The sequence below is a fragment of the Ambystoma mexicanum genome, chromosome 6q (genome assembly GCF_040938575.1).
Source record: "Ambystoma mexicanum isolate Mex_15411 chromosome 6q, UKY_AmexF1_1, whole genome shotgun sequence".
NCBI classification, from domain to species: Eukaryota; Metazoa; Chordata; class Amphibia; order Caudata; family Ambystomatidae; genus Ambystoma; species Ambystoma mexicanum.
In genome coordinates, this window is record NC_090937.1 from 924,678,093 (window position 1) to 924,693,868 (window position 15,776).

General features: G+C 37.3%; 1 protein-coding gene across 1 annotated transcript in view; it reads right to left on the bottom strand.

The window, feature by feature from the left end:
• Nucleotides 1-2,441: 2,441 nt before the first annotated feature.
• The window catches only part of GPM6A (glycoprotein M6A), a 726,200-nt gene continuing 712,865 nt past the window's right edge, over nt 2,442-15,776 (bottom strand). Inside the window, exon 7 of the mRNA XM_069631438.1 lies at nt 2,442-4,726. Within this exon, the coding sequence (XP_069487539.1) occupies nt 4,574-4,726 (153 nt within the window). The 3' untranslated portion in view covers nt 2,442-4,573. The remainder of the gene's footprint in view (nt 4,727-15,776) is intronic.

The following is a 15,776-nucleotide window of genomic DNA, read 5'->3' on the forward strand; positions in this document are numbered from 1 at the left end:
CTCCTTTTAGGGACTTTTCATCAAAATTAATTTCACATGTGATTTCGTCAGTGATGTCATCAATGAAAAAAGTGCTATTTATCTTACGAATGGCAACAGCTATGGCCATAACTCCTTCCCAAGAGCTACACCACCATCAGCTGTAGGAGCTACACAACAACAAAAGCACAGTACTTAACAAAAACAATGAAGACGACCAAGAACATGAGGTAGAGGAAGTGCCTACCTCTAGCATCCAGAGAGAATCATGGGTGTGGCAGTTCTTTACCACTGTTGGGAATGTACAAAAGGCTAAAACTACTGAAGTGATATGCACTGAGTGTCTACAGTATCCAACTTTAATGGAATACTGTTCTAATTTCAAATTCTTAATTTGTATTAAAATGATAAACTATTGAAGTTGTGTTCATTCCACGTATTAAACATTGTCAAGATGTCGCTCAAAACCAGGTTTAAATATTGAAAGCTCTGAAACAATTACAAATATTGTTTGGAAAGAAGTGCTGTAAATGAAGATCTTCCCAAGATGATCCCGTGTTTTCTTTTTTCCAGTTTCTGTTACTTAACAAATAAACCCAGTAAACAAGTAACCAAAGGCGAGGTGCGAATGAAGCGAGCCCCCTAGTGTCACAATAAATGAAATCTTGGAGAGATCCATTCCTACAAATATGTTATATTCATTGCATTTTGAACGTGGGGTTTTCTCATATGGGAAACCATTTTTTCAGCCAAATTATCTTAAAATGTCCCACTTTTATTTTCGAGATGCTTGCCCTGCACCTAAAGCTCATAAGGATTTGGTGTCCTCAAAAAGATTTCTGAAAATCCATCAGGACAATTCTGACGTTAACTTTTAAGAGTTATCTATATATTATGCATGTGCAGAATGAACTGTACATGTACATGTATGAGATTCATATTTCATATACATACACTTCTACATGTGTGATAATTCACAAAGTCAAGGTGGACAAACCTCATTGTATTGTGAATTGTAATACATATATCAGGCATACAGTTCATGTGCATTTCATATGACTTCACAACAAGCACTCATATGGAGCCTATGTGCCATACACTCACAAGCCGACACTCACACACCAAACACTCGTGTGCATTATAGCACGCAATTATGGCACCTACACTTATGCTGCACACTCTTATGCCACATGGTCTTATGCCACAAAGAGTCATGCCATGCTCTTGTACGACATGTGATCTTATGCCAAGCACTCTTATGCCAAGTGCTTGAAGGCCATGTCTTCTTATGCCACATGCTCTTACACCATGCCCTGTTATGTCACATACTCCCATGACAAACCCTCACACAACATATACTGATATACCATATAATCATACGCCTTACACCTGACACTCATACACTAATCATATGCCAAACACACTTACAAGATAAACACATATGACTTTTACGCATATCTATACACCCACACAACATATCCCATAAACTCCTGCATCCTATACAATTCAGCCATACACCATATATGCACACATCGATATCTGATACACTCATGGGACCTGCTTATAGGGAATATGCTGACACGCTATATGCTTATACACTAATGAACTATATGTCATACACATATATGTTATATGCCATACTCGCTACAAAAAACACTGACATAAAAATGAAAAAATAACTTTTTTTAAAAGGGAGTTAAGTTTACTCTAACAAAAACTCCAGTCTACGAACAGTAGAAATAACAATTTTAATTTGTAAGCACTCACTCTAGATCACTACATATTCAACCATGAAACACGATGTATAAACACTCAGTCCATACCACTACAAATCCAACCTAGTTAGGTTGCATCACTACTATATTTGAAGTGAGTGTTATGTTTGGATTTATAGTGGTATGGAGAGAGTGTTCTACCTTAACATTATTTCTATTGTTTATGGATTTTGTTACAGTAACCGTAACTCCTTTTATAAGTTGTTTATTTCAATGTTAAATACTTATATATTGGAAGGGTAGACCTTGTGACCGGTGATTATTGTTGTCTATGTGCACCATTAATGCTGGTGACCTCTTACAAAGTTGTGTCTTAGATATTATGCACTCTATTTTTTGACTATGCATATGTATATTGTACTGTCCATTTGTGCAGTTGTTTAGAATAAAGTTTCTATGTTATGTAAATACCAGCATTAAAGCTCAAGCATTAGTATGTAGTTCATCAAAATATTTCTGATCCACAGAGCTTAAAAATAATTTCCTGCTGTTTATGATCCTGTCACATAGAGGCTCATTACATCAAGCAAATATTATTTGAACTTTGAATACGCAAGCAATTAAACAGGTTTTGGGGAAGTACAGTTTGTTTTACATATTATATCTGTACATGAATAAACATGTGGATTGTTTACATAGAATATCTGGACTACATGCAACAACAATTCAACACAAACTACAAGTAAGTACACAAAGTACACAAGATTTTTTATTACATTTTGCAAGCACTTTGTTCTACATTTCAAAAACGCCACCATCAAGCTGTTGGCACAAGTATGTACAAAACAGATCAAAATGTAATGCCTGCTACAAAGCATTATTTGTGAAAATACAAACTCTAATACCAGAGAAAAGCCAAAAGCGTCAACATCATCATTACATGAGTTAAAAGGACATTATTTTAAAAATCATCACAAACTGCTTTAACACTGAAACAAAACACTACATTGCAGAATTTGAAAGATTCATATTACTGTTTTTGTGAGTAAAATAATTTTGATAATACTGCACATATTAAAAAAAGAACTGTTGATCGAATCAAACAGCCAAAGTGGAAAAATAAATCAAACTAACGGTCTAGAACTACTGAATGCATCGTCATGCAACAAAGAACAATAGTGATATCACTTTGTACTACGAGAGCTGCTAAGGTTTACCAAGAATGCATGACTAGTGGCCGAACAAAGAACAGGTTCACTCCAGAAATTGTATTAGGAATGCACTTACATTGAGCAAATTCACGATGGTCCAATAAGTGCACACTACTGTAAATGATGATTAATACTGACAAAAATGTCTTGTCAGGCTACATAAATGTAAAGACACTTCACAGCATTCTTGAAGTATTAGAAACAGGCAAAATAGAATAAACAAACAGCAAATTTGGTCCTGATTGTTTTTTGTAATTTTGTATTCCTTTCCCCTATTATTTTTATACAGGTACATCTATCAAATTCACACAATTTTCCTTTCTCAAAACAAAAGTCAAATATAATACTACACTGTCAGATAGTATATTCTGAGGTTATACTTCCACTACACACACAATGAAGCATGTTGTTGGACATTTTTGTAATTTAGCTTTATACTTGGAACACTGTCTTTTTTTAAATTACTTTTAATTTCAAAAGGTAAAATCACTCTCCATTTTCTAAAGAAGATAAAAGACTTCCAGTTGATATCTAATGTGCATGTGTCAAGTTTATGGATGCCTCATCTATCCAAGGCCAGACCTTAATGAATATCTTTGTCTCACTTGTTTCAAAAGGCAACCTGCATCACTAAATTTGCCAGGCCCTCTTACACTGATTTCTCGGCAGAGAACTTTTGTTAAACTTTGAGGCAGCTTTGAGATGCTCATGCTGCACTGATATTTAGTTGCACACTTCCCTAAACTACAGCACACATTTACACATTTTCCAAGCATCACCCTTTAGGAAAGCAATTGACCTTGAATATTTTTATAATTATTTCTGACCTTTACAATTATGCTAACCACGCAAAATTCATTAAATATCTACTATAATGTATACATTACGTGCAATGAAATCGATGGTACACACATGCACTGGCATATGAACAAGTTCAATCCAGTGTACACTAGACTTTTGATTTAGGTCATTATATGGAAAGCTGATAGATTTACCATTCTATTGGCAACACCAGTAATCATTGGCATGAAACGATTGATCTACCAAAAGACAGCAGTTGGCCATGCATTTGTGTCACGTGTACAAGCTCACAAACAAAATGTCAATATTTAAGATGAATAGTTTCGGTAAGGTGCCCCTAGCTGAAAAAAGGGCTTAACCACAGAGAAAAAACTGTTTTACTCAATGTAATTCGAGGCAATGCACCATTGCTAGGCTTAATCTATGTTAAGAACCAGGACTGGTAAGTTATACCTAAGGTTTTTTTTTAAGAAAGTCAGCAAAATGTTACACAATTATCTGATAACAACCATCAATTTAAAACACATACCTGTATTTAAGTTAGTTTTTGAAAGTAAAAACAAAACATGTAAAAAAGTTTTTTGTTTAAAAACACATAGGAAACAATGCAAAATATGTTATGCATAACAAATATAAAGTGAATAAAAAATCAAACACATTTCTGTATAGAACATTTATTATCAATCTTGACTGAATTGTGCCAAATTAGCTGATGAAGGAAGTGCCCCTCTACTAAGAATAGAATTTGGGGTGGCATAAAAGTCACCCTGCAATCTTTTTTTAGTGAAAAGCACTATTTTTTCATGGTTTTCTGGTCTTCATTTAACAAGAAAGTATTGAAAGGTTAGACAGATGAGGATGTTGCGCTTATGTGTATGCATTGAGCCGCTCTTTAGAGCGAGTAGATTGAATGTCATGAAGCTCTTGCTCCTCCTTTGATTTAATATCTTCATATTTCTGCATCCGACAGGCATCTTTCACATAAGCCCAGTTGGCAGAGAGAACCATTAGGTAATGGACCTGCAAAAGAGATGATAGGAATTATTGTCTCATTGCAATGTTTGCTCTCTGTGATACCTGGCAATGTTTTTTCTTAGTGACAGACTTGCAATACAGTTAGGAAAATCTCTATGTGCACATCATTATTAGAATAAACAAAATGCAACAACACCTTTTAGTGGAAAATCGTGACATCTGAATACATTGGACAAAACCACAATAAATCACATCCATTGATTATAAAACATGCTATGGTAAATAACTGTGACTCAAGTCTCTGAAAAGGGCCGGATTAACAGGGTTTATAAGGGACCTTTACTATGAAGTGGATCTCGCAAAGCAGCATGTTACAAACTCCAATACAATTAAGTAGTAGCACCATGTTAAACACAAAAGAGCAGGAATAGACAATTCGTTTTTGTTAAACTGTGTTTCAACGTCCATTTGATTAATTTTGAGGTATGCGTTGCATCATAAATATAAATCTCCTGAAAGGGTCATGCAAGGTGTCAGAGAAACGTTCAATGCATCATATGTAGGTAGGGTTGCCCAGTCACGCTGCATTGAGTACATGACAGTGACAAATACAACTGTATCTTAATCAGCTTACTCTGTGTGGCCCGATGACGATATCCTTCTGCCATTGTACATTGTTTTTAGGTGAAATTAAATGTATCACTGTGTCGTACATAACTGTAATGACCTGCACGCTTGAGTTGAGTAGGGCCAGTGGCACCGGGCACCGTTACTGTCTGACACGCCACCAACACAGGAAACATTGCTAAAGTAAAGTACCACACACCTGTTTACCAAAAAGAAAATTAAGCTAGAGAAGAGGACAGGCACAATGGAAATGGCAAAGGGATTGGTGCAAATGATGGGCATGAAAAATCGGGGCATCAGGTGTTTTAAGAGTTTCATGGTTGCAGTCGGTCAACAGAACCCTGAGAACACAGGTTACCCAGATGAGTCTCATGCTTTTACCTTTTGCTTATCTGCCATGCCTGGCCTGGGTGCTAATAAAGAGACAGCACCCACATTGGAGTGTCTCGGTGGTAACCTTAAAAGGGTACATCAATTGTAACGAACCGTTTTGTGTTCTGAGTAAATATGCACTGTCAGCATGAAGAGTTCCACAAAAATGAAAACAAATCATGGTGTCATGGAAAAAAGCAAGAACACTCTTTCACCTCAAAAATATCGTTCTATTTACATGTCAACAAAGGTACAGTCGAAAGGTGGTGGCATGGGAGTGATTGAGAATGAAAGAACAATGTTAGTTTAAAAAAGATATGGGCAGCTTGTGGAGTTTGTAAAATACTGGTGGGCATGGGAGCAACCAAGGAATCAATTAATAAAAATAACAGGGGTGGCAGAGGTGACATCACAGGAAGTGACATTGCATGACCTTCGACCCTGACAACATCACAGGAAGTGATGGCATATGCCCTTTGGGCCTGGTGACACCATAGGAAGTGATCATGTAAAAGATGACAAAGGACTATAATACGTGTACAATTAATGCAATAATTAAAACAGATAAAAGGATATTTTAGTTTTATGCAAGCTACAGCCTCACAAAAACACTGGGCCTCATTACGACCCAGGCGGTAAGTTACCGCCTGGGCCGTGACTTTACCACCATGGCGTGAACTACGTTTACGCCATGGTGGTTGGCGGACTTACCGCCCCATTCCGAGGTTGGCGGGGCGGTAAGTCCCCAATCCCCATTTACCCTTCCCCATTCCCATTTTCGCCCCATAGGGCATAATGGGAGTGGGGAAGGCGTTAATTACGCCACCGTAAATTACGGTGGCGTAATTAACTCCATGGTCCCTTAGCGCCATGGATTTTAACACCTGCTAAAAGCAGGTGTTAAGTCCGCCATGGCGCTAAGGGACCTCGTACTCAGGCGGTAAGGGTCGGCGCTGTTTACGCCGCCGTAAAACCCTTACCGCCTGAGTCTTAATGAGGCCCACTGTCATTATTGAAACGTGCAACCTCAATCAACCAGGTACTGTCATCTTGAACCATATGATCCTGAAATGCTAGATACTGATTGCCTGATTATAGTGCAAACTATACTGAATAACTAGAAAATGTGTGGAGTCACAAACAGAATACTTGTGCGCTATTTATCACTACTATATTCAGAAAAGGCGTCTCTAGCAGCAATTCCGTACCCACCAACCCATCCACAAAGGCTGGCAACAATTAACAATAGTATAATGAAAACGGGGGTAGGAATGCGCTTGACACTGTTAAACTAAAGTAAATCAACAGTCTTGCTGAATACAATGTTTTTAATAATAAAGCTTTCTTTGAAGAACAGCCGACACGTGTTTCGACACTTAGGTCGTTTTCAAGGCTGGTTAACACACATCGTAAATAAGAATAATATAGATGTTCAAAAAGATAACAAAGAAATAATCATTGAATACATAGCAGTAGAAAGATAATCGTTAAAATAAAGTACACATCGATATTCCAAAACGATAACGGAAATGCAAAAATAAAATAAAATGAATAAACATACCAGGAAAACATGCAGAGGGCGAGGTACAGCAGTTGTGGATCAGTAAAAACACAGTGAAATCAAAGATAACAAGAAAAGAAACGATTTAGAAAAAGATATAGACAATGTTCAGATGAGAAATCATCCATACGTATTACAGTTGGTACTCAAATATCATCTTAAAACTAACTGTAGCCAGCACCCCGTGGCACAACCACATGCGAGCCCAGACACCAGGAAAAAAAAAAAACAAAAAAACAAAGTGCTAATCACAGTCCAGAATAACCCAAAATTAAATGGAGGGATATTGTAAATACAGCATCAGCTAATATTACGTGATACTAAATAATTAAAAGATACCAATTATATAGAGTAGCATAAGGATAATGCAAAATTCCTTTCGATGATAATATGATACAGAAAAGTCACTTACCACACAAAACTAAAGATCATCAATTAGCTGGTTATATCCTATTCAAAGTAAAAATATATAAAACAAAAATAGAACTCAGTACAGGAGCTATGAAATCAATTGAACAAAATGATGAGGACTAAAATAAATCACTCACCGGATCAAAATATTGAAAAAGTTCCCATCACTTGGGAAATATGGCGAAATGCAAAAGAACAAGGTACTAGTTGCCGTATTGGCCGACTGAATTATATAGCCTGAAAGGAAACCGGATCTAATAAGAAAGCTGTCGATTTCAATCAGTTAAAGATTCAATATTCACCAAGAGGAAATTACTTACTCGATATATCGAGTGAGAAACATATATACCAGGATAAATTCAACCGTCAATGATCGAAAGCTTCCAAGATAAAGTGTGTCGCTAAAGACGTCACAGAAGTGACGGCGACGTAAGTGGAGGCGCGTTACGTCGCTCTGGTGACGTATTGTATCAACAAGGTGACGGTAGCCGTACGCAGTGCGCCCCGGTCGCAGGCTATGACGTCAGATATCAACATAGTTTCGAAAAGGTGACTTACAGTGCCCGATAATTGCCGGAAAATCCTCACAACCATTTAACGTGAACTCCATGAATATGGTATACAAACAGATTCCAAATTAGACTAAAGAGTAATATAAAAATTACTGGTGGTCGGACACGCATGAGAGGTGAGCCACGGTGATAACTGGCCCCAATCAGATAGATGTTCAAAACAGTGATGCACATGCATGAAAAAAACAACCTTTCTGCTCACAAAATTCAATATTGATAAGGTAAGCCTTATTTAGAGAAAAACATGCATCTCATGATCTGAATTCAACCCACGTGTTGTGCATCTCAAAAGACAAATTAATTTGGCTTCCATCTGTCGCAGTTTAAGCTGGAGATTGCCGCCTCTTTTCCCTTTATGTGCTTTCTGCAGACCAATAAAGCGCAAATCAGTGATTGAGTCCAATTGATGCTCTACTTGCCAATGAATTGCTAATGGTGATTTGGGTTCACACATCCTGAGGCTGGCCAAGTGTTCCCTGATGCGTATTCGAAGCTGACGGATGGTACTGCCCACATAGAGTTTGCCACATACACATACAATGGCATATACCACATGGGTAGATCTGCAATTAATGTAGTCCTTAATGGACACTCTAGTTCCAAATTTATCAGTGAAAATTTCACACTTGGGAAACGCCCAGGCACATTGATTGCAATTTCCACATTTACGAAAGCCCGTCAGTTGTTGTAACCAGGAAGTTTCTGTGGTTTTGTTATCAAAGAATGATGGACTCACCCGTGATTTAATAGTTGGTGATCTTAAATAAGTAAATTTCGGTTTAGGAGTCAGGTATGGCTCTAGATCCTTGTCAAGTCTCAGGATGTGCCAATGTTTGGCAACCAATTTGTACATCATGGAAGAATCAGACGTAAATGGGGTAACCAAAGAAATATGGGGTAAAGAGTCTTTAGATTTGGCTGCCTTGTTCAAGAGGTCTGGTTGAGTGACACCAATGAATTTAGCATGTGCTTCATTGATTACAGAGGCTTTGTATCCTCTGTTCAAAAAACGTTGACTAATAATATTAGATTCTTTGTCAAAGTCGATAGGGCGTGTACAGTTCCGTCTGGCCCTGTGAAACTCACCCGTAGGGATATTATTAATAGTAGTTCGTCGATGGTTGCTCTGTGCTGCTAATACGGAATTCACCTCAGTAGGTTTCCTGTAAGTGCACGTGTAAATTTGTTGATTCTCGACAAATATATGTAAGTCCAAGAAGTCAATTTGTTTACAATCAGATTTGCCAGTGAAATTGATCCCAAAGGTATTAGTATTGGCATAAGTAAGGAAGTCATTGAAGGTATCCTCAGTGCCTTTCCAAATCAAAAAGATATCATCAATAAAACGTCGCCATGTAACAATGTTGGCATGATATTGATTTTGATTCAAAATATGGGTCTCCTCAAAGTATGCCATAAAGAGATTAGCCAGGGAGGGTGCAAACTTGGCTCCCATGGCTACTCCCTTCAGTTGAAGATAGAATTGGTCATTGAAAAGAAAAATATTATTGGCTAGAACAAATTTGAGAAATTGTTTAAGCATAGAGACATGTTCAATATAAGATGCCGAACAATCTTTAAAAACATAATCTAATGTAAGTGATGCCAGATGGTGATCAATATTGGTGTACAAAGCAACAACATCAATGGTAGCTAGCAAAAAGTCTGATTGCCAAGTAGTGGCAAAGAGGTCCTTAAGAATATGGGTACTATCTCTGATGTAAGAATTCATTCGTATTACATATGGTTTCAGCACTTCATCCAAATATTTAGACAAGCTCTCTGTAGCCCAATGAATACCGCTCATAATAGGTCTGACCTCAGGTAGAATCTCATAAGGTTTGTGAATTTTAGGTAAAAAATACATAGTTGGTATGGTAGGATCAGTAATTAACAAAAAATCTTTTTCATCATCAGTTAAGAATCCTTTAGAATGCCAATGAGAAATCAGATCAATTAAATTTGACACAACACGTTTAGTGGGATCAGATTTAAGAGTGAGATAGCAGCCAGGGGTTGAAAGATGTTTGAGACCCATGGAAATGTAATCAGAAGTATTCAGAATGACAATGTTGCCTCCCTTATCTGCCTCTTTAATTACAATACTACTGTCATCGGCTAATTCTTGAAGAGCAGTTTTTTGATTTTTGGTAAGATTGGATTTAAAATGGGGTTTGGAGTGCTTATCCATATATTGATGGATATCTCGAGTCAAAGCTTGATTAAATGTCTCAATGACATTGTCTCCAATAAATTGAGGTGTAAACTTAGATTTCGGTTTAAATTCCATGATATCCAAGTGCAATGGATTGATATTCAAATCATGGATAACATTAGAGGTGTCACGACCGGCTTCCTGATCCAAGGAAACCAAAGTTTCAATGGTTTTAAGGTCTGAAATGCTGAAAGTACTCGGGGGATCAGGTTTGGGTTTAGGTTTGTACATAGTAACCTGTGTTGCAAAATATTTTTTGAGCTTAAGTTTTCTCAGAAATTTGTAAAGGTCAATCTGAAAATTGATGAAATTGGTACACACACTGGGTGAAAATGATAAACCTTTATTCAGGGCAGATATTTCATGATCAGTCAAGTTACGATTGGAAAGATTAGTAACTAAGTCAACATCAACTATTGTCCCAAACGTTTTCTGGAGCGAGTCAAGATGCCCGGTCGGGCTAGTTCCTCGTCTGAGCTGCCACTTCCGCTTCCGCTTGCCCCCCCTCCTGCCCCTGGTATGTTTAGAGGTATTGGAGTAAATACTGTTGGTGTTTTGGTGAAACGAACTTGTTTGGTATTTGCGAATCTTACATTCCCTTTTTTGTATCTCCGAATTTCCCCTAAAAAATGTTTACCCTTTAAATTAGGTTCATTAGTTGGAACGTCATCCGTTGGTAATTCACTGAAGTCTGTTTCAGAATCGAGATCCGAACTTGCAGGGGTAGTGTTAGCTGAGGTCGTTGCTGAGGCGGATTTACCGCCAATATTAATATTGTCATATTTGGTTTGAAATGTATAGACCCTATCTTGACGATAATCCTTATCGTCTCGGAAAAACTTTCTGCATTTACGTAGTTTAATTTCATCCTGATATTCAACCAAGATTTCATGCATTTTGTCAAAATTCTTACGTTTGGTTTCTTCAGCATTTGGCATTTTAGTAATCTCATCTTTGAGTGCTGTGATTTGGGTAAGAACCCTTTTGTGTTCTCTAGTGGCATGTAAAATTAATAATTCTATCATGTTCTTAGAGCTTTGATTAAGGTTATCTACCCACTGTTCCGCTAAGTCTGCATCCTCTTCATTATCAAAATTCGGAAATGTTAAGTTGCGTAGGCCCCTCGGGATAAGATTGTTTTCAAGATAATTAGTGAGGGAAGCCTGCTCCCAGTATTTATTGATTTCTTTCTTGGATAATCTTTCAAGTCGGATAAATTTCTGTTTAAGAGTTTCAGAAACTTTAGTGTTATTGGCAAAGGCATTAGCAGTACTGCCCCGTGGGGCAAATAGGGCCGCTCTATCCTGGTCCCTGTTGGCCATATAGTCAGCCATTATTAATAGAGTGATGGTCAGCTGGCACAGGTAAAAAGTGACAAAATACAGTGACAAGAAAATGTGTGGAGTCACAAACAGAATACTTGTGCGCTATTTATCACTACTATATTCAGAAAAGGCGTCTCTAGCAGCAATTCCGTACCCACCAACCCATCCACAAAGGCTGGCAACAATTAACAATAGTATAATGAAAACGGGGGTAGGAATGCGCTTGACACTGTTAAACTAAAGTAAATCAACAGTCTTGCTGAATACAATGTTTTTAATAATAAAGCTTTCTTTGAAGAACAGCCGACACGTGTTTCGACACTTAGGTCGTTTTCAAGGCTGGTTAACACACATCGTAAATAAGAATAATATAGATGTTCAAAAAGATAACAAAGAAATAATCATTGAATACATAGCAGTAGAAAGATAATCGTTAAAATAAAGTACACATCGATATTCCAAAACGATAACGGAAATGCAAAAATAAAATAAAATGAATAAACATACCAGGAAAACATGCAGAGGGCGAGGTACAGCAGTTGTGGATCAGTAAAAACACAGTGAAATCAAAGATAACAAGAAAAGAAACGATTTAGAAAAAGATATAGACAATGTTCAGATGAGAAATCATCCATACGTATTACAGTTGGTACTCAAATATCATCTTAAAACTAACTGTAGCCAGCACCCCGTGGCACAACCACATGCGAGCCCAGACACCAGGAAAAAAAAAAAACAAAAAAACAAAGTGCTAATCACAGTCCAGAATAACCCAAAATTAAATGGAGGGATATTGTAAATACAGCATCAGCTAATATTACGTGATACTAAATAATTAAAAGATACCAATTATATAGAGTAGCATAAGGATAATGCAAAATTCCTTTCGATGATAATATGATACAGAAAAGTCACTTACCACACAAAACTAAAGATCATCAATTAGCTGGTTATATCCTATTCAAAGTAAAAATATATAAAACAAAAATAGAACTCAGTACAGGAGCTATGAAATCAATTGAACAAAATGATGAGGACTAAAATAAATCACTCACCGGATCAAAATATTGAAAAAGTTCCCATCACTTGGGAAATATGGCGAAATGCAAAAGAACAAGGTACTAGTTGCCGTATTGGCCGACTGAATTATATAGCCTGAAAGGAAACCGGATCTAATAAGAAAGCTGTCGATTTCAATCAGTTAAAGATTCAATATTCACCAAGAGGAAATTACTTACTCGATATATCGAGTGAGAAACATATATACCAGGATAAATTCAACCGTCAATGATCGAAAGCTTCCAAGATAAAGTGTGTCGCTAAAGACGTCACAGAAGTGACGGCGACGTAAGTGGAGGCGCGTTACGTCGCTCTGGTGACGTATTGTATCAACAAGGTGACGGTAGCCGTACGCAGTGCGCCCCGGTCGCAGGCTATGACGTCAGATATCAACATAGTTTCGAAAAGGTGACTTACAGTGCCCGATAATTGCCGGAAAATCCTCACAACCATTTAACGTGAACTCCATGAATATGGTATACAAACAGATTCCAAATTAGACTAAAGAGTAATATAAAAATTACTGGTGGTCGGACACGCATGAGAGGTGAGCCACGGTGATAACTGGCCCCAATCAGATAGATGTTCAAAACAGTGATGCACATGCATGAAAAAAACAACCTTTCTGCTCACAAAATTCAATATTGATAAGGTAAGCCTTATTTAGAGAAAAACATGCATCTCATGATCTGAATTCAACCCACGTGTTGTGCATCTCAAAAGACAAATTAATTTGGCTTCCATCTGTCGCAGTTTAAGCTGGAGATTGCCGCCTCTTTTCCCTTTATGTGCTTTCTGCAGACCAATAAAGCGCAAATCAGTGATTGAGTCCAATTGATGCTCTACTTGCCAATGAATTGCTAATGGTGATTTGGGTTCACACATCCTGAGGCTGGCCAAGTGTTCCCTGATGCGTATTCGAAGCTGACGGATGGTACTGCCCACATAGAGTTTGCCACATACACATACAATGGCATATACCACATGGGTAGATCTGCAATTAATGTAGTCCTTAATGGACACTCTAGTTCCAAATTTATCAGTGAAAATTTCACACTTGGGAAACGCCCAGGCACATTGATTGCAATTTCCACATTTACGAAAGCCCGTCAGTTGTTGTAACCAGGAAGTTTCTGTGGTTTTGTTATCAAAGAATGATGGACTCACCCGTGATTTAATAGTTGGTGATCTTAAATAAGTAAATTTCGGTTTAGGAGTCAGGTATGGCTCTAGATCCTTGTCAAGTCTCAGGATGTGCCAATGTTTGGCAACCAATTTGTACATCATGGAAGAATCAGACGTAAATGGGGTAACCAAAGAAATATGGGGTAAAGAGTCTTTAGATTTGGCTGCCTTGTTCAAGAGGTCTGGTTGAGTGACACCAATGAATTTAGCATGTGCTTCATTGATTACAGAGGCTTTGTATCCTCTGTTCAAAAAACGTTGACTAATAATATTAGATTCTTTGTCAAAGTCGATAGGGCGTGTACAGTTCCGTCTGGCCCTGTGAAACTCACCCGTAGGGATATTATTAATAGTAGTTCGTCGATGGTTGCTCTGTGCTGCTAATACGGAATTCACCTCAGTAGGTTTCCTGTAAGTGCACGTGTAAATTTGTTGATTCTCGACAAATATATGTAAGTCCAAGAAGTCAATTTGTTTACAATCAGATTTGCCAGTGAAATTGATCCCAAAGGTATTAGTATTGGCATAAGTAAGGAAGTCATTGAAGGTATCCTCAGTGCCTTTCCAAATCAAAAAGATATCATCAATAAAACGTCGCCATGTAACAATGTTGGCATGATATTGATTTTGATTCAAAATATGGGTCTCCTCAAAGTATGCCATAAAGAGATTAGCCAGGGAGGGTGCAAATAGTACTGAGTTCTATTTTTGTTTTATATATTTTTACTTTGAATAGGATATAACCAGCTAATTGATGATCTTTAGTTTTGTGTGGTAAGTGACTTTTCTGTATCATATTATCATCGAAAGGAATTTTGCATTATCCTTATGCTACTCTATATAATTGGTATCTTTTAATTATTTAGTATCACGTAATATTAGCTGATGCTGTATTTACAATATCCCTCCATTTAATTTTGGGTTATTCTGGACTGTGATTAGCACTTTGTTTTTTTGTTTTTTTTTTTTCCTGGTGTCTGGGCTCGCATGTGGTTGTGCCACGGGGTGCTGGCTACAGTTAGTTTTAAGATGATATTTGAGTACCAACTGTAATACGTATGGATGATTTCTCATCTGAACATTGTCTATATCTTTTTCTAAATCGTTTCTTTTCTTGTTATCTTTGATTTCACTGTGTTTTTACTGATCCACAACTGCTGTACCTCGCCCTCTGCATGTTTTCCTGGTATGTTTATTCATTTTATTTTATTTTTGCATTTCCGTTATCGTTTTGGAATATCGATGTGTACTTTATTTTAACGATTATCTTTCTACTGCTATGTATTCAATGATTATTTCTTTGTTATCTTTTTGAACATCTATATTATTCTTATTTACGATGTGTGTTAACCAGCCTTGAAAACGACCTAAGTGTCGAAACACGTGTCGGCTGTTCTTCAAAGAAAGCTTTATTATTAAAAACATTGTATTCAGCAAGACTGTTGATTTACTTTAGTTTAACAGTGTCAAGCGCATTCCTACCCCCGTTTTCATTATACTATACTGAATAACTGTGTGTAACTTCAGTTTTCGAAGTTAAGGAAAATTAGGCCCTGTGGGGTAATGTGATCTGCCCACGAATGGTGAAGCTGGGAAGCCCAGATTTGTGCTCAGGTGACCCGTTTCATGCTCCTAAATTTACCCAATAGAGCACAACTCATACCAACCAATATTTAATGTTACACCAACATTTTAATGTCTGTGTATTTTGCTCTTTGATAAGCAGGAGCAGTTGTTTGTTTCAGTAAAACAAATGTGAAGCACCAAA